Source organism: Panthera tigris, chromosome B2 (genome assembly GCF_018350195.1).
Source record: "Panthera tigris isolate Pti1 chromosome B2, P.tigris_Pti1_mat1.1, whole genome shotgun sequence".
Taxonomy (NCBI): domain Eukaryota; kingdom Metazoa; phylum Chordata; class Mammalia; order Carnivora; family Felidae; genus Panthera; species Panthera tigris.
Window position 1 is genome coordinate 90,889,944 of NC_056664.1, and position 24,863 is coordinate 90,914,806.

Here is a 24,863-nt window from a genome sequence, read left to right on the forward strand (position 1 = left end):
CATAAATTTGTTTTCTGTAGTTAAGACTCTTATTTCTTCATTTGTGTCTCTCTCTCTTTGTTCATTTGTTTTGTTTCTTGAGTTTCACATATGAATGAAATCATATGGTATTTGTCTTTCTCTGGCTGACTTATTTCACTTAGCCTAATACTCTCTAGCTCCATCCATGTCATTGCAATGGCAAGATTTCATTCTTTTTTATGGCTGAGTAATATTCCATTGCATACATATACCACATCTTTATCCATTCATCAGTCAGTGGACACTTGGACTGTTTCCATACTTTGGCTGCTGTAGATAATGTTTCCATAAATGTCAGGGTGCATGTATCCCTTTGAGTGAATATTTTTGTTTTCTTTGGGTAAATATCTAGTAGTGCAATTGCTGGATCATAGGGTAGTTCTATTTTTAACTCTTAGAGGAACCTTCATACCCACTTGGTTTGGATGTATGATTATCTTATATATTGCTAGATTCAATTTACTGTATTTTATTTAAGATTTGTACATCAATATGATCCTTAAGAGATGGTGTGTAATTTTTTTTATAATTTCTATCTTCTTATTCTTGATTAGGCTTGTTAAGATTTTATACATTTTAATAATATTTCAAATAACCAAATTTTGTCTTCGTGTGTGTGTAGTTTATTGTATATATATTTTTTATTTAATTCTGCTCTAATCTTTATATTTTTTCTTCTGTTTCCTTTGGATTTGATTTGTTTGGGTTTTTTTTGTAGATATTTGAGATGGAATCTCAGATCATTGATTTTTAATCTTTTGAATTTTCTTTTAAGAATGTACTTAGTTGTATTAGGCAAATTCTGAATGCCAAATTTTCAGTTTTATTTTGTTTCCAGGATTTTGTAATTTCCATTTTTATTTCATTCTTGACCAATAGATTACTTAGGCATATATTCTTTAATTTTTGAACTTGGGATTTCTAAGTTATCTTTTTGTTATTTGTTTCTAGTTTAATATCACTGTGGTGAGGGAACATGCTCTGAATTATTTCAGTACTTTTAAGTGTGTTGAGATTTAGTATATGACCCAGCTTATGATCAATTTTGGTAAATATACATTTGAAAAGAAAAAATATTTTGTCATTTTGAGGTACTGTGTTTCATCTTTGTTAATTAAGTCAAATATATTTAGATTGTCTAAATTTTAAGTAATTTTTTTGTCTGTTTACTCTGTCAGTAACTAACTGCTAACACTACTGAGAGTGGTGTTTTAATGTTTCCCACTATGATCTATAACTCCTTCTTCTTTTGTCAATATTTTTTATTAGATGTGTATCGAGTCTGATTTATATCATTCCAGTGTATTGACCTCTTTATCATCATTATGATATGCACTCTGTATCTCTATTCTCTTCTTGTCTTCAAGTCTACTTTATGTAACATTAGATAGCTTCACCAGCTTTTATTTGGCTAATGTGGTTTTAGAACCTATCTTTGCCCATCTTTTTCTTTATTTTTCACTGTTTCTCTTGCAGGTAGCTTATAGTTTTGTGCCTTTTTACCCTGTTAGATAATCTTAAACTTCAAAATGTGAATCTACTCCATTTACCTTTAATGCAATTACAGATGCATTCGTTTTAGATCTACCACTTATACCATCTTGTTAATTTTTTGGTGTTTTTCTCTCCATTTATTTTACTTATGTTTTCTTATTCTTTTTGGACAAATAAAATATTTTTATTATGTGACTTTTAATCTATTAAAGTTTTGATCATATACTAGTTCATTATATTAGTCTCTATCTTAAGAAATTTAAATATGCATTATTGATTTACTATAATCCAAAATAATTATCTTTACCTTTCTCTCAATATTGCTAGAACATTTACATTCTTTAATTTTATTTATTTTTTTCTCAACTTTATGTTATTATTATCATGCACTTTAATTTAAATACATTACAAACTTCATAGGATATTACTATTCTTGCTTGTTTAGTTAAAATTCATTAATAATCACCCACATATTTCCCCTTCTTTTATATTTCATATGTTTTAGAAATTTGGTGGGTCCCTATGGGATCATTTTTTATTCTGCTTAAAGAACTCATTTATTTAATACCTGTTGTAGTGAAGGTTTGTTGGTGATAAATTCTCTCAATTTTGTTATTTTCATTGTTATCAAACACCATTGTGTCTCTTCTGTAAATATAATGAAATAAAAATGAATCTATATGTTTTAATAAGTATTTTTATTTCTAACTGCATTTATTGAAATTCCCAGAATAGTAGTAAAAGTCAATAATGTACACATTCTTATCTTTTTCCTGACATTACCAGGACTTCCTTTATATTTTACACTTAAATATAGCATTTACTATTAATATGTGATTTTTTTTCTTAATAAAGCTTCATTGTGACTCCATTATTTTTCTAAAAATATTTTCCCTTTTATTAATCAAGAATAATTAGTGATATCTATCAGTAATGTCCTTATACCTAATCACCTAATATGGTGATTATACTTTTCTTTTTTGACCAATTACTGTGTTAGATGTTATTAAACTTTCCAAAATTTTAAACAGAATTACAAAAGCTCCCTTTTTTTCCTACATAAGTTTGAAGAACCCACCAAATACTTTTTAAAAAGTAACTCTTTAGTAGATTCTTTTACCCTACCTGCCCATCCTTGCCCTCCACACATAAGAAGTAGTGATATCTCTCTCTCTCTCTCTATTTTTTGAGTACGTGGCTGGAAGGTGTTATAGAAGATATTGTGCCTGGAAAGCTTGTATGATCTGGGTGTTTTTTATTTTTATATGCAAAATTTTAAATTCTGGCTTTGGATCAATAAAAATTATTTATTTTATTTAATTAAGATGAAAATGGGTTGTCCTAAGGAATTACAAAGATTTCTTTAAATATTCAAACGACTAACAAATATATAAACTTACATTTGAATTATTTATTTTGAAGAGAGATAAAGGATGGGGACATTTTAACCCACTGTCATCAAATATTGACCATTTTTGTATTTTTCTTTTGTATGTATATCACATAGAAACTATAATTTGAACTGAGGAAAGTAGAAGATTTAGTTTTTCATTTTATTGTGACATTAAGAAACAACTTCAGGTTTGCATTTCTATAATTGACTCTTTATTCCTAATTAATTTTAAGAAGTATCTTACAATTGCTCTATTATTTTTCTGTTCCATATGTAGGATTTTACAGTTCTAATTACATATTATATTAAAGTCAGTATGTCTCACCTTTTAGGAATTTTAGTGTATTTTACCTGAATGAAATTTTGAAGTTTTTGTAGTGGAATAAGTTTGTATTGGAACTAGTTTGTAGTGGAATAAGTAAGGGCTTTTAATTTTTTCATGGACATATTGTAATGTTAGCTCTATAACTTCATAGTTATATGATCTTTGGCCAAAAGAGTTCTTTCCTAAAATACTACTTGGGATTACTTTGAAGATTCAATGAAACCTTAATCACTTATAGCGTGCTTACTTTATGGCAACCACAATCTAAGTGTTTTGTTATGAGATAGCATTTAATTTTTATAACAACTCTATGCAGTAGTGTTAATTATAATCCTTTTTTTAGATATGAAGAAATTTAGACGAGGATTTAGGCAACTACCCAAATTTAAATGGACAGCAAATGGCAGAACCAGAATATGAACCCATTTTGGCTTCAGAATTTAGGCACATACCATTATTCTCCTCCATATATACGAGATATCTGATTTGGTTCTTGACACCCATTAGGCATGTAAATACTTATTGTCCTTCTGCTTAGCATAAGTCTCAAAGATTTTAAATATACTAAAAGTACTATTTCATAATAAGTTGACTGCTCTGATAATTATACCATCAATTTAGCTGAAAGAATAAGAGAAATATTTCAAACTAGTATGGTGTCAAATAACAAATTTTCCAATTCTTCCTGAATATAAATTTGTCTGAGCACTGTGGTATTTTCTTGGAGTACTAATTTCTCATATTTAGAGGAATTGTTACCATACCATGTCTTCTTATGAATTTAAAATAGGAAGTTTGCTGATAGTATAGTCACCTGACATTCATATGTCAGAAGACTTTTGATGAGGTATGAATTGCAAGGTGTGGAAATGGCTTATCCAAGGGAGTTTAATTTGTGAACGCCTATGCTGAGAGCACATGGCATAAAATTTGAAAGGAAGAGAGATAAATGCTTTCTATTGTTTAAGTAGTACTACTTTCCCAAGGACAGAGGTTGGACAGTGTCAAATATCAGATACTCCCCCTTTCATTCCATTTACCAAAGTAACAATAAGGAAGAGATTTGTTGGACAAGGTTCCCATAGGTCACTCATAACTGAATAGAGATGATATCAGTAAGAAGCAAGGCTGGGACAAGAATGAGGGAAGTGGACTAAGATATAACAGGTAAAATGTAACAAATGGAAAGGACATGTTTTTGAATTGTATTCTACATTTTATGGGCTAAATTATATACTTCCGTGATATTCACCAATTAAGGGATTTTACTCTGTTTTGGAGATTTATCTTTCACAAATGTCCAAGTATCTTCTAAAAAAGACTTAGAGTAAAACAAATACAGAAATGACGCTTTTTTCTCTTTTCTTGCAAGTAAGATGCTAGAATTTGCAAGTTAGTTTGTATTTGGGGCTTTTAACACAATAAGTGCCATAGAAATTATGCTAAAGATTTCTGATTTCTCAGATAATGGAGACAAATTTAATATAACTTTCCTGATGCTTAACTTCATAGCTTTATATCAATATAGAGGATTGATTATTCTGGAACTGTGTGCAAAATTTTGAGGGATAATACTCAATACTTAAGGCAAGATCTATATCTAGGCCCTAAAAGAAGGAATTACCAGAAGAAAAAAGGCAAAGTCATTTTTAAGCTGTGTTAAATAATGATGGCAATAGCAAAGAAATTTTTACAGTGTGGATTTATCTAAAAGGGCACATCCCAAATATTCAAGTTCATAAAAAAGTAAGCACAAACTCCATGTACTTAAGCAAATAACATGTGTGCTTTATCACCCATAAATGCACATATACATAAAATTACAGAAAATGTTACACATTTTCTCCCTTTTGTAAAACTGCATGATTATTCTTTTCTCCAGGTGGTATTTTTGAATATGTGGAATCTGGCCCAATGGGAGCTGAGGAACTTGCGTTCAGATTTGCTGTGAACACAATCAACAGAAACAGAACGTTGTTGCCCAATACCACCCTAACTTATGACACCCAGAAGATAAACCTCTATGACAGTTTTGAAGCATCCAAGAAAGGTAATTGACAAATATTTAACATTGTATTTTCTGGAATTCAATTCTAAAGGTATTCTTAAGAGATTTCTTAATTCCAAATATAATTAATAAGTCATTAGGCATATTTTCATGCAATGTTTCTTTCCAAACTGCACATAAATTTTATCAAAGAAGGTAAGGTGTTATGATTACCTATTATGACAAAATCATTTATAACATAAACTCAGTTAGGTCTATGATTGTTGTAAATTGTTCCTCCGCAATAATCCTTTTCTTACTAAATGATTCCTATTTTTAAGAACCCACTAAATAAAACTATACAGCAGTGGATTTTACCTAGTTTTGGAATCCATTACTACATTTTTATTGTGTTTTCTGTCATTTCCAAGAAGTACATTATCACTATTGTCTCAATTTACTGACTACCTTGAAAGTTCTGTAGTTCCAAGTTACTACATAATGTCAGCCCAATCTTAAAACTTTATTGGAAAATTTTCAACAGCCTTTCATTTATGTGTACTTCATGCCCATTTTTAAAACTATTGGATGTTTCTTCTTATAACTGAAAATAAATGGCTAATGATATGAAAATTGAATTATAGGAAGATATAATTAGAATACTTTATAAATTTTGTTATTTTTTTTATTTTGTTGTCAAACTGTTTTTTTAGTGATAAGAACAGAAAAATAACTTTGTGGAATATGAGTTTAACATTTAGAAAGTCAGGAAGGTAATAGTGAAACTATTATCAAGGCATTATTTTAACCAAACAATAACTTTGGTAGTAAATGTGTTTTGAGAGATGTTTCCATTGTCTTACTTGTCTAAGTGGGTGATATTTTCTTTTGCATAGTTAGCATTCATCTAATAGGAATTAAATTTCATAATATAGATTTTTCACAAAGGAATGGGATTATAAAGCATTTGTTCTAAATTTATATTTTTAAAAACATTACCTTTCTGTAATTCTAGTATTGTTTTATTAGCTACCTAACATTGAAAGAAATGTACATAGTTATTTATAATTCTAAGTTGGTCCAGATTTCTTCTAATTTCATTAATATTAATGGCAACTGATAAGGTACAATATTCCTTGAGATGAAAGTATCTTTTTTATCCCCCAGCTAACTAGTGTTTATCAAAGCCTAAATTCTGCCTGCCCTTTGAATTCATATCTTTGAGAATACAAATAAGTTTCCACATTTCAGAACCATGTCAGGGTGATGAAAGGTTTTAAAGGCTGGAAAAAAAGGGTAAAGGTTATTGTGAAGTATTACATTTGTCATCATAATTGCAAAATAAGTCATTAACTGCAAGACAAGTGCGTTTGATTAGTGACATAGTTCAGGATTATTTCCATTAGGAAGAAGAAGCTCTGTCTCAAATGAAATCATTTAGACCAAAGGATATGGAATATGAGTGAAGTATAAAAAAATATCAATACATTTCTTAATGGTGAATTCAAAGGAGCAATGTAAAACAAAAACAGTCTAGTGTGTTCTGACAGCAAACAGGTTACTATCTTGGGAACTATGAGGTGCTCAACTCATTTGGTGTCAAAATACTAAAAAGCATTTATGAAATGAAAATCCATTGGGAATAAAATTCATTAATTGACTTTGTCTGAAACTGGGGAAAACTCAAATAAGCATAATTAAGTAACTTTGTGATATGTTGAGAGGGTAAATGTCATGGTTTGGGTCTTACCTTCTGAAGCTCTTGCTTACTGAGCTATTACTGATTGGGAGGCATAGCAATATGTGAAAGGGTAATATAAGAGAGAGATCTGGTATAATATCTGAACCTATGGTAGCTCAGTAAATATATATGAATATAAAATAATATATATTATATTAATATATAATATATTATAAAATAATTTAAATAATTTGGACATTTAAATTTTTTAAATTATTTTTCCAAAGCAAGCAAATGATAAGAAATTAGATGTTTAAATTTCAACATTTTCTCTGTTATATGCTCTTATACTTTTCATAAGTGATACTGTTTTGCTGAGCAAATAACTACATTGATGTATTAGATCTTGAATTATTATTTGAATCATACATCACTTTTAAGTGATTCCTCTGATAGCTGAAGACTATTTCATATTTGAAACACATTTCAGAACGTTCTGTATAAACCACTGTAATGTTTTCAAATTTTTTTTCACCTGTGTTCTGTCAAAAACCTGGTAAAGGAAGATCTTTTATTCTCAACATATATGAATTAAAATCCAAGTTCATGAAAAATGTCAGTTCCAACATGACTACTGATTCAGAATTCCAATCACTATTTAAAAAGTAAGAACCTACATATTCAAAAAATGTACTTAGATCATACTGAATTTTTGAAGAAAATGTTTAAAAGTGAATTTTTTTAACTATGCTAATAAGGATATTACTTACTAATATCCCTAAGCTTAAGAATCATTCCATCACATTGTGTTTTATGCCGTGAAATCTCTGAAGGAAATTTTGCTTCAGTAGAATTAAAATTCAGTATAATTTTAACCTATTTTGGAGAGATTCAGTCTGAACACATAATTAATGCCTAAATCCCAATAATACTTCTCCTTAGTCCTGTTTAAATATTTGCAGGGATGGGTAAACCAATGCCCCTTGGAACAGATTTCCACTTTTTGACATTTATTACTTCCCTTTAATTTTTTTTTAATTTAAATTATGTCAAAATTTGTGATGAACTTCTAACCATTTGCCCTATTCTTCCTTTTCTAATCAAATGAAACAAACTTAAGCCTCTTTCACAGGCCAGATCTACAAATATTTAAAGATGATTTTCATGTTTCCAATAGTTATTTACTTTCTAGGCCCAAACTCCCTAGTTGCTTTGAGGGACCTTATAGAATTTGAAGTCCTATCATAGTCTATTCTAATCTGAATAGCTTCTAGGTTGTTTATGCCTTTCTTAATTACTGTATTTATTATTGACGTGAATAAAATTTTCTGTGAGTGAATACAAACCTGAAAAATTAACTTAGAACAATATAAAAGACTTACAGTATACAAAAGTCAAGTAAAAAAAATGATTAAGTATTTATCTAATAATTTTCTCGATGAGATTAAGTTATATGAAATCATCCTTGATAAGCCATATCAGGTTTTAAAGGGGTATCTGTAATGCTTATCTTGATCTGTATCATCAGATATGTGCAAATACTTAGCTCTGTGTTGCCCTAGCTTTTCAGATGGGGCGGAACAACCAAATGGCTTCTGATTAAGAATTTAAGATGGTGGAGGATGGTCAGTGAATTTGGGAAGGAACACTATTTCCCCAACTTCCTGATATAAACTATTTTTGCAGGGTGAACACTTCCCTTCCTTCTTAAATTCTAGAATATTCTTCCTCTTTCCCCCTTTTGGCATTATTTGTGGAATCATTTGAACATTGAGTTGCAGATGCTTGGAAGATTTCCCTTCTGACAAACTGAACATGTTTGCAGTCAGAAAAAAATATGAAAATTAGCTAAATGGAGATGTTATTTATAAGGAAAACAAAATCTTTCTTCAGGATAAACCTTCAGATTCACAACACTAATGTGATAATGTTGGCACACTGGCATCTCTCCTCGTTATTGACAGACTTCTCTCTCTCCTCAGCCTGTGATCAGCTCTCTCTTGGGGTGGCTGCCATCTTCGGGCCTTCACACAGCTCATCAGCAAATGCTGTGCAGTCCATCTGCAATGCCCTGGGGGTTCCCCACATACAGACCCGCTGGAAGCACCAGGTGTCAGACAACAAAGATTCCTTCTATGTCAGTCTGTACCCAGACTTCTCTTCACTCAGCCGCGCCATTTTGGACTTGGTGCAATTCTTCAAGTGGAAAACTGTCACAGTTGTATATGATGACAGCACTGGTAAGAAAAATCAGTAGCCTTCAGGGCTATGCTTTAAATACACATAATATTCTGAAACTTATTCAAAATTCTTACTATATTCCTGGTTTGATTTTTAATTAAGGAAAGAGTTGGAAAGACATTTGGAATCAAACATCCACACCAATTCAACACATCCAAAGAACAGTTAAATCACATACTTTCTCTCTGTATTTGTAAAATAAGCACTTTTATTTTTCCGTGGGGGGACCAGGTAACATGAACTATAATATTGGATGAAGGAAAGAGATAGTGTGGAAATTAATATTGAAATACTTATTGAAAGTATTCTTCTGCCAGGTTCAGGATAGTTTTCCAAAGTAAAGTCTTATGACTGGCTATTAATGAAACTTATCAAGAAATTCAGGATTTTGCCTTAACATTTTCTCTAGCTGTTATGTGCAAAAACTGTGTATGAAAGGTAGTAACTTTATACCTGGGTAGCATGTTAAAGGTTAAAACGTTTTTTTTTTCTCATATTTGAAACAATATTATAACCACTGAAATACTCAGAGTGTTTGGACTTATTTATGTGTAGACACATTTTAGGGACTTGGATAATATAATTTACTAAGTGGTATTTATTTCAGTGTCTTCTATGAATATTTTAATGAATGTTTGCTGCTAGAAGTTGTCTGTGCTTTCCTGTTTTAATGTATGTTATTATTTTTATAAATGAGTAGTTGTTTTAAAGTAACAATTAAAAATACATCTCATAGGTAAATATATGAAAGTAAACATTAAAAATAAAGTCTTTATTTTCCTTAGCAGTTATATTGGTAGAAGTTCATACTATTTTGGTTATTATTTAGTGATAAGAGTTTTACATTGAGATGCTTATCAATGGTGTAAATAATGATCCTTAAAGTAGACCGTAAAAATAATGTTGTATTCTGAGACATTTCATTATACCTTTAAGCTTACACAAAAATTGGAATTCATTTGAATTTTAATTCTTCCGAAGTACTCCAGCAGCATACTGTGTTCATGCATGCAATATTTAGAACTATATGCAGGAACCCATCCCTTTGCCAATAGAATGAACTGTCTACAAATAGATGTCAGAGCTCTCCCAGGAGAACAGGGAAAAGGAAACCATAGGGTTGGGAAAATAATGAAATACTTTGAAAAACATTTTCATTAGGCTAAGAAAGAGCGAGTCTCAATACACATCAATAGAGTAATTTCATTTTTCTGCTTTTAAAAAGTGAAATGTTTATACATAGTTTTAACTTAGAAATACCTCAACAAAGACCTTCAAAAAAATAACTTAGTAAGTACCTTTGATGTGTCTTTTAACTCAAATTAGACTTATTAAGTTTGTTGTCTGATGTTTTACTCCCAAATCATTACTTTTCTGTCATTGGTAAAGTTCTATATATCATGTTATAAATGGTAGATTCTATGTGAATGGTTTTTCTGAGTTGTATAATGTAAGGGTACAGGGCATCCTCAGTTACAAATTTGTCCACATATGTTTATGAATTGTTGTATACAGAAATATATAAATATGAGTACACATGCACTATGAATCCATGGATTATTTACTTCTCCATTCCCTCTGGTATAATTCAAGTGAATGATGTGCAAATATCATGTACCTTCATAGATGCATGCACACACACATGGTATAGACACACACATATACAGATGCATATAGGTGTATGTTATGCATGTGATATTTGTATTTATGTCTTATTATCTTAAAACTCCTAAGGGTGTAAAGGATATTAGAAAGTTCAAAATGCTTATGGACATAACACCTTCTTCACTATTCTGCTTGATATATATGTGTGTATCGTAACATTTTTATTCCACGTATGTAGTTCTTGAGGGATTCACTAAAAAGATAATGGGATTTGTGATCAAGATCAAACAACAATTTGATAAAGTAAAGCTTCATATGTAACTGATCTTTTGGTTTAAATAATATTCTAAACATTTATATCATTGAAGCAAATTTAAATAGGGAAATAAATGTAATTAGTTAATTCAGTGTACATACCTTTAATGGAGACTTGATCTCAGATTATATGTATTAAAATAATTGTTACTATTTAAAAGAAGCTTTGGCATACTCCTCACTTGAAAGTGAAATAGATACTTGGAGATTCTAAAATCTGATTATTTAAATATTAATACTCAATCACTACAGAATTATTTGTAGAGTATTAAAATATTCTGAGAAGAATAAAAGCTTATAATTGCTCTATTTTTGCAGTATTCAATTTTAAAAATATTGATCAGTCACCTACTACATGCCAAGAACCATTGCAAGTGTGTTTATGCCAATAAAAGAAAAAAAGTCCTGGCCCTGATTGAGCTTCTAGTTCCTACTCAGGGATATGTGATTGTCCATGTTTTTACCATATTTTTAATGAGCTAATTACATTTGCAACTGGACACTTGTAGTCCCTTTTAATTTAACACTTTCGAGAATGTGGCTGTGTTTGATATTTTTATAGGACAGAACTGACTCTAAGATTCCCTTTGAAATGTATTCATAAATACATGGAAATAGATTTTTTTTTGTCTTTGCAGGTATGTTTAAAAGTCTCAAGGTGGTATTTTAATGACATAATTCAGTAGAGAGGATTTGTAAACTGCCCAAGTGAACAAGATGTCTATTTGATCATGTGCAATGCAATCTGATTATAGCAAGGACTGTGAACTGAAATGGGAAAAAATCCACCTCATACTCAGCAAGATAAACATTATTGACTCCATTATGGATTTATGTATCTGCTGTTTACTGCAGGACACATTGTGCCATTTTATTTACATTTCCTTTTTCCCTTTCCAGATTTATTTATTATGTATGCTAGTCCTCCCATTTATATTCATTTCTATTTTGTTGTGTTGTCCAGTTTGATACATGATAATTATACTTCCATCCAGTCTTTGTTCCCACCCCCAAAACAGATGGGATGATAGATCAAATATAGTGCTGGAGTAGGAGAAATTCTTAGAATGATGTTAACAGGAGCTGTTTTATTTTTTATGATAATTAGCATTTGTTGTTGTCGTGGATGAATGCTTTTAAACACCCTGAAAGTCTGTTATAGCTCTGAATGATGTCCAAAAATGATGGAGAAGAATTGGCTTCAGAAACAAAGCTGTGTTTCTGTCAGTCATTTTGGAACATATGATTCACTTTAAATATAAACTAAAAATAAGTTGGATAGCTGTCAGCTCGTAAGCAATTCCAGGATAAGTTCTGAATATTTGCTTTAAAATTCCTGTGTTTCATCTTTGTTTATAGACCAGCAGTCCATTAACAAAGAACTCTGGACTGGTAAACAGAAGCCTGGGATTCTATTCCCAGTTTTGCTACTAAATGACTGGTACAACTTTGGAAATTAGGAGAATAGAAGGAAAATAACTACAGAAAGGAGCTATAATGCACTAGGCATTGTTGTAGTTGCTGTTATATAAACTATTCCACTTAATTGTCAAAACAATTCTATGAGTCCCAAAGGAAATAGGTTATCATTCACCATCCCTGCTTCCTTCAGTGAGTGACTGACTGGCTCTTCTGCCTACCAGCAGCCATTAAACTTCTTTCAGGTTGCCCAAACTACTATTCCGTTCACCTGGAAAGCTCTCATTCTGGTCCCCACTCCTCCAATCCACTAAATGCACACACATGTGCATGTGTGCATTTGCACATACATGTTCATATATACCATTCATATGTACCATCTGGCTTAGATGTTACAAAGAAAATCTACCCCAACCCTGGGTCCCAAGGCTGCAATAGGTTTCCTCCAACACATCTCAGCCCTTGGTTATCCCTTGACCCTCACCCATGGGAGCTATAATCACATTATGAATGACATTTCTTGACTGTATTTTCTACTGGATCAAATACATGTCTGAGCAGAATGAGCCCTAAGGCTACTAACTATTCTGTCATTAGCACCTAGGTATTACCTGGATCATGGATGTACCTTAATAAGTATTTAAGGAATGAATGCTTAAAGAGGTGTTATTATATCTGTTGCTTAGACAATGAATCTCAAATGGATTAAGTAATCTGCCCAAGGTCAGTTTAGGTTAGGTCACTTTTTAGTACTTGTATTGAATAAATAGATTCAACATTTTTCAGGAATCATATATAGATATGATTTCTTCTATCATTTAAAAACTTTTGTAAGAAAGCTAGCATGAATTGTACTTGTATTCTATTTTGACTGCAATTAAATATATATTTATTCATTTAATTTTTTGAAGTCATTATTTAGTGAGTGAGTGGTCATGGATATTGATATAGATAAGGGGAGGATTTAAAGGAGAGAATATAAATTATTTTAATTAATGAAAAGAATTAGTCATTTTTAAAGGTATTATAATATTTAACAGGCTGATCTTTGGTTACTTTCTATGATATCAATATAGAAAAAAAGGCCATAGCCTTTATCCTAAGGAGCATAAATGCTTTCTTTACTAACTTTATTAACTTGGATGTAGTATGTGTATAGACTATGTTTAGATACATCTTTGTGTGCTTATGGAGTTAGTTTAATAATATATAAGATCAGTTAATAGTAAAAATTTATTTTATCTTGGACCTATATTTAAATAGGATAAAATAAAATTATTCAAGAGAATAAATTAATATGAAAATATATATTCCTGGAAGACACTAATTTTCAGTATTATAACAACTTCTGTATTATAAAACTTATAACCAAATAATTTCAATTTTATTTCAGGAAGTGGGGTAATTTGGATCTAAGATGATTATATGTTGTACATTCCAAGTGCAAAGCTTGAAGTTCTTTAATTCCAAGAGCACATACAATTAGCAATTATGAGTTAAGCCTAATTATTTGGGTATAGTTGATTACATAGCTTGGTATATTAGTGTTTCCACAAAGTTGGTTTTGCTTGAATATAGTTTCTTTATTACGATTTAAGCAAGCATAAAAATTTTTGGAATATTATTACTTGGGCTCTGATTACATGACAGTGAATATTTTTAAACATATTCAAAGAACTAATGTTTTTAAGTTTTAAAGTCTTGAAAGTATATGCCAATCCTAAAACACAAAAATAATATTTCTCCACAATAATCATACAATTCATATTCCTATGTATATGTAGGTCTAATGAAATAGAAGGGGAAGGTCTTATACCAGACCTCAGTGATCAGCTGTGTTTGCTTTCATTGGAAGACAAATAAATAATAATAATAAAGTGAAATAATTCCCTGGTGAGAGGCAGACAGACACTGCCAGTTTTCCTAAATTTAAATCTGGAACTTGATAAATCTGGCATGAGCCTCTTGGTAGCTACTTTCCCCTAGTGTTTTCCTGGTGTTTGTCTCCCTCTCTGAGTAGCATAGGGAGAAGGATAATACTTGTATTATTTCTTTGAAGCACTTGACAATTCTGACTACTCCCTCTTCAGGGGAAAAAATAACTCTCCTACTTCGGTTTCTCTGCTATCATTCTCTCCTTGTTACCGCCCTCGTTTAGGCTTTTATTCCTATTTTTATATTCTTAAACTCCTTTTTCTTTCCTTGCTCCTTAAAAATTGATATTCCAGGTTTTTTCAGTCTTGTTCTCTGCTTATTGATTTCGTTCTCCCTAACGTTTTTCCCGTGACCCATACCTTCCTCTGCCTCTATGCTATAGATAATTGATCGACGCCTTCGGTTGTTTCCACCATGTTCCATACTCATAGATCCAGACACCATTGGACATCTTTATTTGGATATCTCAGGGGCACAACTGATCCAACGTGATGAAAACCAAACTCATTGTTTTTACTCCAAAACATGCTTTTTCTCCTGGTTTTCCCTATTTATGGGGTTTCTGAGCCCCATCCTTAATGGTCATGCTAGATTCTTGTCTTTCTCTCATCCCTCATTTCCAACTGATCACTTAATACTTCTCCCTTGTATCTCGCAATTCTCAAATTTAGCTCTATTCTCCATCCCCACCACCTGTCTTAGTTAACATACTTGTATACAACCTTGACCGTGTTCTGCCTGGTACCCTATTTAAGTTCATCTGATGCAGACAAAATAGTCTTTTTTGAAATGACAATCTGGTGATGTCATTCCCAGACTTAACACTATTTGGCAAATCCTCAGTTCTTAGAAGAATGAGTTCTGATTTCTCAGCATGACACATGCAGCCTCTGTCATTGTCATTCTCATGCCTGTTTGATTTTGCTTTCCTGGTATTTCTTCTCTCAATACTTATGCCACAGCCTTCCTTGAATAATTGTCATTCCCCCTTACCAATCATGCTGTGCTGTTTCAAGCCTCTTTGCTGTGCACAAACTGTTCTCTCTGCCTGATATGCCCTTCCCATTTGGTTATCTATTCACCACCTTCAGGATGCATCTTAAAATATTCTTACAAAGTATAAATGTGAAGTAACCTTCCCTGACTCCTACCTGTGTAAGATGATAATTCTGTTTTTTTTGTAGCATGCAAGACTTTGGTTGATAAAATAATTCATCATCAATTCTGTAGTAAATCTTATTTTCAGCATACTCATGTTACCCATTTAGCAGGAGTGATGTTTTTCTAGGCATGAGAACACTAAATATTTTATAATTAATTCATCTATTTATTTTCTTCTTCAATTGTTTTATGTTAAGTTTATTGATTTATTTAGTTTACAAATAATAATCAAATATTTACCGTGTGTCACCATTGTTCTAGGTACTGGAGATACAAGAGTGAACAAAACAGACAAAAGCTATTTGACTTGTGGAGTTTGTATTCTAGAAAAGGGAGATAAGCAATAAAAAAACAAATATGTCTATTATATCAAATGTTATAAGTGTTATGGAGAGACATAAAGCAAGGAGATGTATAGGGAGTATAAAAGATGATTACAATATTAGGTTGGGTTTATCAGAAGAGACCTTACTTGGAAGGTGACACTTGAGCTAAGACTTTAATGAGCTGAGGAAATATGTCATGGGAATATCTGAAGGTTTCAGACAAATAGCAAGGAGAAAAAAACAATCTAAGGAGAAAGAGACAAAAAATGTCAAGGCAAGGGAAGTTTTGTTGTTTGTTTTTGGTTTTATTTTCTTAGTTTAGAGAAGGATTTTGGGGAAACAAGATTTTTGTGATATTTCACTTCTTTTATAGGTGTATATATGTTTACATGTACATACATATATATGTATATGTTTTATATATGTATATGTTCCATTATTGACTATTCCAGGATGCTCTATAAACTAATGACAAAATGACAATAATGTCATTTCTTTAAAAATAATTCACTGTAAAGACTTCTACATAGGCACTCATTTTTATATGAGTCACTTAGTGATGATGGTCTAAAGCACTGACCCCTAAAAAAGGACAGCATTCATTTTAAATTGCAATGAGACTTGGAGTAAATAAGAAGAGAAATAAGTCTAATATATATCCATTTCTGTAAGTTATTATGGGTTGTTTATTGGATGCTTGATTAAAAATGAATTGATTCTGTATCAGAAACTCTTTTTAAAAATTCAGTTCCTGAATGGATTAACACAACTGCCCTCTAAAAGTTTTCTGTTTCCTTCTCAACATTGTTTAAATGTTTATCTTGTTTTGAATGTAAGTTATATAAAGCATATTTGGGGAAAAATTATCTACATTGCAAATGAATAATCAAAACATCCTTGCCAACACTTGCTATCTCTTGTCTTTTTGATGACAATAGGTTTGAGGTGATAAAATTGTGGTTTTGACTTGCATTTTCCTGATGATTAGTGACATGGAGCATTTTATCATTTGCCTGTCGGTCACCTGTATGTCTTCTTTGGAAAACTGTATATTCAGGTCCTTTGCCCGTTTTTTTAATTGGATTGTTCGTGGTTTTGCTATTGAGTCTCATTTTACTTCTAAATATGTAATAAGTATTGTTTCCCTTAACAGATAAAAATAATGTTTAAAGATTATGTTTAAAACATTAACTTAGTTCCTTGGGTAAGCTTCCAGTGATGTCTGATGGCATTTAAAAGAAAAACTGCATCATTTGCTTTGATCTCTCAATATGCCAGTAAGATAGCTCTCTGACCTTCAGCCATACTTTGGGAAAGGGAATTATTGCTTGTCATTCCTCATTGTATAATTAATGGGGGTAATTAACAAGTTAGTGCTAAGATTTCAAGGGCTGACTTAATTTTCTTTCTTTAATGCCAACCCAATTATTCCAATTGGATAAAAGGATAAAAAGTTCATTGTGAAAATGGAACAGGAAATTTTTTAAAATGCTTAATTGACAAATCAGAATCATTAGTCATGCAATTAATACTTTTTGAAAAATTCTTTAAAGTTATATTAAAAAAGTAAAACTATGAATTTACTGAAATAGATATTATAAAACATATGCTGGATTATTCTAATTTTTTTAAATTTATACTTGACAATTTTTACTATATTTATGGTGTAATGTACTTCCTCCATATTAAAACTAATTCAAGACTGTTTAAAATACTCTAAGGACAGAAATATTCAGCAGAATTAAGACAACTCAGTGTGCAAATGTTCAGATAACTGAATAAATATTTTTCATAAGTGATTTACAATTTTACCAATGTTAAGTCACTATAAAACCATTCTACGTTTGCTTACAATTTTTATATTTGTTTTTATCTATAAAAGTATGCTTTTGTTTATTATATTGCCAAATTTGACTTACTGTCAAGTATTTTTCCAAATGTGATAACTTGCATATTATTTAAGATTAGATGGATCAGTGATTCTCAAAGTGTGGTTGCTAGACTTATAGCATCATGATCACTTGGGAAATTATTAGAAAGAAAAATTCTCAGGCCACATCCCACACCTACTAAATCAGAAACTGGGAGTAAGGCCAGCAAACAGTGTTTTAACACATTTTCCTAATGTTTTCAATGCACAGTGAAGTTTGAGAACTACCAGACTAGATTATGCTATAGGAAAAATCATTCCCCAAATCACAGCAATTTAATAGAACAAGATTTTATGTCTCATAAAAATAAGGTTTACTGTAAATCTAGATAATTCTCCAGGGCAGCTATTTTTGATATCTTGGGTCAGCATTTTAGGATGCTTTGAACTTATTGCACAATTGCTGTGGCAGAGAATGGGTAAATTGGAGAATTAAGTGCCAGGCAATTAAATCTTTCCATCTAAAAATGAGCAACACTGTTGCTCACATTTTATCAACCAAAGCAATCCACATAGTCACACCCTAATTTGTGATCTGTTGGAATTCTGAATTAATATTAGGATGAATTTTTCCATTATTTTAAGAGCAATTGCCTCAAATGTGTAGATTGCTTTGGGTGATGTCCTCAGATTTTCTAAATCCAGACAAATCTGATTATATTAAAGTATGCTTTGTAAATGATACAATATTGATTTTTAAATTTCTTAGCCTATTTGACAGCCAGTCAACTAACGTGGACTTTAGAGCCCCAAACAGCACATATGGTACTTCAGCTAGATTTTACTATTCTTCTTTAATTTGGGCTCACTTCATCAGTTCTCATGGGAGATGGAGGGAGGCCATCTCTTATTAACTCCTGTAATATATTTAACTTGAAAACATATTTGAAGACAATTGTTATTTTGAAAATTATTTCTGTCTTCATAAACTTATTGTATACTGATGACATATGCTGATTACGTAAACTACCTCATTATCAAGCACTTTGTTGTTCTAAGAAGAAACAACTGTTTCCTATTGTTCAGGTATGTAAAATGCGGTATTACAAACAAATTATAATACAGTATGCTAAGTGCTAAAAGAGTCACATAAAAGTGTTATGGCCAAACAGGAGGTGAGAGCAAGAAAATCACCTGACTAGAGAGAGTGAAAACAAATGACATTTAAACTGTGTCTCAAGCATGTTAAGGGCAGGTAGAATAGAAAATGGAAGGATACAGAGCTGTAAAGTAGTGTGATGAATTTGTTGTACAGTGACATGTCTACTGTGGTTGAAATGCGGGGTATGTCAGCTAGGGGTGCCTAGGAATAAGAACAAGTAGGTCAAAAGATGTTACGAAGAGTTTGGCATGTCCTAAAATCATACAAAAAAAATTAAGAAGTAAGAGAGGTAAGTCTAAGGAACTCTGTGGAAAGAGCTAACCCTGGAACTTGAAATGACTGACTATCCCTGGACAGGCTGGAGGCATGAGCAGGGTCCCCCAGGGGAACACTATACTAGGGATAATCTTGGTTTGAACTTCATAATGTTGGCTACCAAGAATCAACATTCTAGTAAATTTTATATAATTAATTTTAAATAAGTTTTTTTTTAAATTTTAACACATTTTAGGGAATTATAAAGTTATTCAGTTTTATAGTTACTAGTACTATTCACCAAATATTTTTGACTCTGCTTCTTTTTTTAATTTTTTAATGTTTATTTATTTTTGAAGGATAGAGAGACAGAGTGTGAGCGGGGGAGGGGCAGAGAGAGAGAGATACAGAATCCGAAGCAGGCCCCGGGCTCCGAGCTTTCAGCACAGAGCCAGACGCAACACGGAGTTTGAACTCACAAACCGGGAGATCATGACCTGAGCCGAAGGGAAGCTCAACAGACTGAGCCACCCAGGCTCCCCTTCTGACTCTGCTTTTAGGGACAAAACAGACTTACATTCTTTTATCCCCTTGGGAGCTAGGCTAAGTTATGTGATTTTCTTTCACCAATGAAATGTGAGCAAAAAGTACTGAATCACTTCTTAGTGGATGTTTTAAGGGGCCACTAGTCAGTGTCACGTTTTCTTCTCCATGCCATGACGATGATAAGAGCATCTGTCTAAAAGCCCTGGAGTAACTACAATGTGCAGAGCTATCCTACCAACCCATGTTAGACAAGTTATAGAAGAAAGAACTGACATTACCTATTTTTAAGCCTCTGATCTTTGGGGCTGAGATTTTATTACAACATGACATAACCCATCCTCACTGGGTAGGAAAAGTAAGACATTGACCATAAAAAGACTTGATAACAAAAAGAAGAAGGAAAACAAAATCAACCATAATCTTGGGGCTTCTGGGTGGCTCAGTCAGTTAAGTGTCCAACTTCGGCTCAGGTCATGATCTTGCAGTTTGTGAGTTTGAGCCCTGCATCGGGCTCTGTGCTAACAGCTCAGAGCCTGGAGCCTGCTTCAGATTCTGTGTCTCCCTCTCTCTCTTCCCGTCCCCCACTTACGTTCTGTCTCTCTCTCTCTCTCAAAAATAAATAAACATTAATTTTTTTTAAATCAACCATAATCTTACCAAAAAAAAGGCAAAGGTCATTAACTATTTTGATATTTACCTTGCAAACTATATTTGTTTTATACAGAAGTTTAATTCATCATGTCAATTATTAACTTAATTGTGACAGATGTTCACTGTACTGAAGTTATATACTCTTGCTATCTCTCTCAGGAGATTAGCATTTCTGTCAGTAACTGTTGTGTTATGACCCACCTTGTAATCAAAAGACTGTAGATTTCTGTTCCCAAATGTGTCACTTGGCTGTCATCAGTTTCTCTCTTAAATGGGAAAACATGATACATAACAGGGTTGTTTTAGATTAACATAAGACATAATATATGTAAATAAGTGTCACATGGTAAGCTAAACAATAAATGCTAGAGAATCTGTTTTCTCTTTCTTAAGGTTTACTTATTAAAATTTTTAAATATCTGATACCTTTAAGATACAAACCACTTTTGTTTCACAAAACTGAAGCATAATATAAAAATTCCCCATCTCCCTGAACAGATAAACATTATGTTGTTCCTTTAAAAAAGTATATGAACTTGTTTAACTAGTTGAAAATTTTATTTATAGAACTGATTTTATAAGTTCATGATATTTTTATTGCACTATTATCTAAAAAAACCCTGAACTCCATTACTGTTGATTAGTCCTATTGTCCCTATAAGAATTTTGATGTTAATATCATATTTTAAAATTGTGTTAATATACACTTATTTTGAATATGACTAGCACTTATGATGTCTACTGTCTAACATTAGGGTGAAATATAAAAATCCAGCTTTGTTATTGAAACCTGATTATATACAAATGATATTTATAAACTCATTTGTGTTAAAACCCATCACAATTTAATGTTTCAGAGAGTATTTTCTATTTCTGCCATTTCTTTTTTCATTACATTAGAGAAAGAAAGAATCTGGAACCTTATGCTCTTCTCATAAGACTTTTAATTTATTGCCCAGTAAACCATTCCAGGGAATTAATTCTTTAGCACTGTGTTCTTATCTTCTGGAATAACACCTGGTTCAGAGTAGATGCTTCATGCATATTTGTTCAGCAAACAAATGAATAAACATTACACAGTTATGGGTCCAAGAACCTACATTCTGATACAATTACATGTCCCACTTGAATTTCAAAGGAACAGTTTTTGTTATTTTCATTGTGATTTAATTATAATTCTGCATACCTAGTAGAGAAAGTGCAAGATTTACTTGTGTTGATCTAAATCTAATTAATTCTTACCTCCTGGCCTTATGATAAAGTAAAAAGTAAACATAATTACAGAGAGGCATAAGGAAACCTTAGCAGGTGACGGAAATATTTATTATCTTAACTGTAGTGATAATTTCATGATGTCAAAAACAAATTTTACACTTTAAATATGTACACTTTAGTGTAATTATACCAGAAAAAAATTACAAACAAAAAATAAAATAAATGAGAATAACATATTAAATTGTTTTCTGTTACAACTATAACATTTCTATAAATATTCCACTCCTACATCACTGCATATCACAATGGAATATCACTAGATATCACTACAGAAATTTGAGGATGACTTTTGAGATTCTTTGTTGACAGGATATGCTAAATTTCTGGCCAGATAGAGAAATTAAAACTGCTACATTTCTATATCTGCCATTATCTTAAAGTTTTCAATCTTCAACCAGGAATATATGGAGAGGAGAGAACAGAGACCTTTGGAGAGGAAATTATCCCATTACTAATAACACAAAGAAGAGAGACAGGAAACATATGAATAATGCATGAGGATAAATATAAATATTGATCATCATGACAACTGCTATTGAGAACTTGCTGCAGGACAGTTATAGTCTAAGTACTTAGCATGCATTCCTCATTTTTCTATTTTCACAACAACTCTGTTATTGTTCCCATATAAACAAATGTGGAATGTAAATTGTAAAGACATTAAGAAATGTTCCAAGATAAAATACTACTAAGTGTCATAATCAGGATCTGAACCCCAAATGTTGAATCTGGCACTCATGTTCTTCATTACAAGTCTCTACCTTCTCACAACAGATGCAAATAAGGAAAGACCAACAAACCACAAGTAAAGGGTGATGAAAAAAATACACAGGCTTCTACATGTTTTGACAGGTAAAGAGGGACTTAGTATCTGAAGACAAACTGGAGTCCAGGGTCCAAGTTTATCTATGCATATTTCTGCATGACTATGCTCTGATGTAAACGATTAACTCCAGGTGGAGAAGTGCTAAAGTCTGCAGAAAGCATTAAGCAGAAGTATTAATATGATGATCTTTGTAACTTGTCCACTATATGCATTTTGAAGACCCAAACTTTTCTCGTAGGCTATAGAAGTACACATTAAGCCAGGGTTTTGTTTTATAAGATTACAGAACTGCAGCCAGACAAACAAAAATAGGAGAAAAGCAGAGATGAGTTCATGGCATATAGCATCTCCAGTTTTACAGAGGATAAAGATTATATCTGAACCAGCAGACTGTCACTGTAAAAAGGATGCATAATGCCCCTCATACAACTCACTCAGTCGTTTGCTTTTTTTGCTTAAGATGAATAGTTTCTGCCATATTGTAAAAGGGCAGGCAGAGTAAAGTTAGATAATGGAAAATCTACCTAAATGGCTGGAACAGATATCTTATGGATGAGTACATAAAACATTCAGCATGGGAAGCAGAAGTCAGAATTATATATCATAGTTGTGTGCTAAGTGCCAGTCTCAAATTTCCATTGCTTAGGCCAGTTTCTCATCCTTGATGCTGTTGCCATTGGGACCAGATAATTCTTTGCTGTGGGAAGCTGTCCTGTATATTGCAGGATGTTTAGCAGCATCCCTGGCCTCTACTCATTAAATGCCAGTAGTATTCCCCACCCCTCGTTCTGACTATCAAAAATATCTCCAGATATTGCCGGATTTCCCCTGGAGGCAACATCACCCCTAATGAAGACCTTCTGGTTTCTCCTAGTATATTCCTAGGCATTGTTTGTTGTTAAATACATTTATGATAAAAATAGACTACAACTTTAAATATGTATAGCTTATAAGTCTCCCTGTAACTTAGAAATTAATAGACATAGACTCAGTACAATTAGGATTGGGCTAGCAGTATCTCTATTCATTGGTCACATGAACATTTTTTAGTCACCTTCTAAATGCCTGATACTGTTCCAGATTCTGGAGGTACAAAAATAAAGAATATATTTGATATTTGAACTAGACCAAAGATTACATAAGCTGTTCATCCAGATTCTTCCAGATCTACTCTGGTATTCTATTGGATCATCAGAAACCACAAATTGCAGACCTGATTCCCTCACACCTGTATAGAGATATTTTCACTGAGTTATCATGATTTCGCTTGGAAATAGATAATGAAAATTGCCTAAAAGCTATTTTTTAGTTTGTAAGTTATAAGTCAAGATACTCTGTACCATTGCTATTCAATGTGCTTAATACAGATATTTACAGATAAACTAAGGCTTGAGTTCAAAGCTATAAGGGTTGTTTATCAACCTATGATTCCATGTACTTACTGTTTAAGATAATAGTAATTATGCTTTTAAAATTATAGGTACTAAAAGAACTACACATTCTGAATAATTGCCAGAACTATTCTCTTTCCAGAAGCTCCTTTCTAACAACTTCCCTCCTCTTACTTCCCTCTAAGGAGATAGCACAGGTTCTGGAATAAAAACAAACAAATAAATAAAATAATAATAGCTCCAGAAACTGTGATACACATCTTATTCCTGCCATGTTATTTAATCCTTGAAGGAAGCACAGAGAAATCATGGAGAGCATAGAAGAAGTAAAGAAGTTAGGTAACTTGGCCAAGGTCACAGATTTCATTAGTACCTATGTCTGGCTGAATCTAAAGTCCATGATTTCGCATTCTACCACTTTGCTTCTGAGACACAGTAGGTTGCAATAATATTACCTGTGTTTAACAACTAATTTCCTCATGGACAGCCACCAAAAGCTGGTACTACTTAGAAATGTTTATTAGCTGATAATCAGCCCTGACTTTCAGAGATCACTCCAGTCCCTATATTAGTGGACTGGACTTGAGCTTCTACCTATATTCTCATAAATTATTAGAACTGTATCTCCTTCCCAAAGCACTCTGGACATCCTCCCTGTAATGAGCTTAGACATTTAAGATTTACAGCAAACATGCAAATGAGTTTACAAAATCATCAAGGTACCAGCAGGGTCACCATGCTTTAGGACAGGGCAAAGAAATCAGACCAGGTATCAGCCAGGAGTCAAGGGAGAAAGTCCAGAGTACGACCCCTGGATCATTGATGGCTGATACCAGGTGGCTGAGAAAGGGAAGAAAGGAAGGGTATATAAAATTAGGAGGAAGAGGGTGCAAGGAGGTCCTCAATACCAAGTCTGAGCAGAGACCACACCTTAGGGCTGCAGATGAGAGCAGAAAAACCCAGAAGAGCCTTCTTGCCATCCCT

General features: G+C 32.2%; 1 protein-coding gene across 4 annotated transcripts in view; it reads left to right on the forward strand.

Moving 5' to 3' along the window:
* The window catches only part of GRIK2 (glutamate ionotropic receptor kainate type subunit 2), a 649,982-nt gene that overhangs the window by 238,301 nt on the left and 386,818 nt on the right, over window positions 1–24,863 (forward strand). For all 4 annotated transcript variants that reach the window (XM_042986881.1, XM_042986877.1, XM_042986880.1 and 1 more), the window contains exons 3-4: window positions 5,116–5,283; window positions 8,884–9,141. In XM_042986881.1, the coding sequence (XP_042842815.1) occupies window positions 5,116–5,283; window positions 8,884–9,141 (426 nt within the window). The remainder of the gene's footprint in view (window positions 1–5,115; window positions 5,284–8,883; window positions 9,142–24,863) is intronic.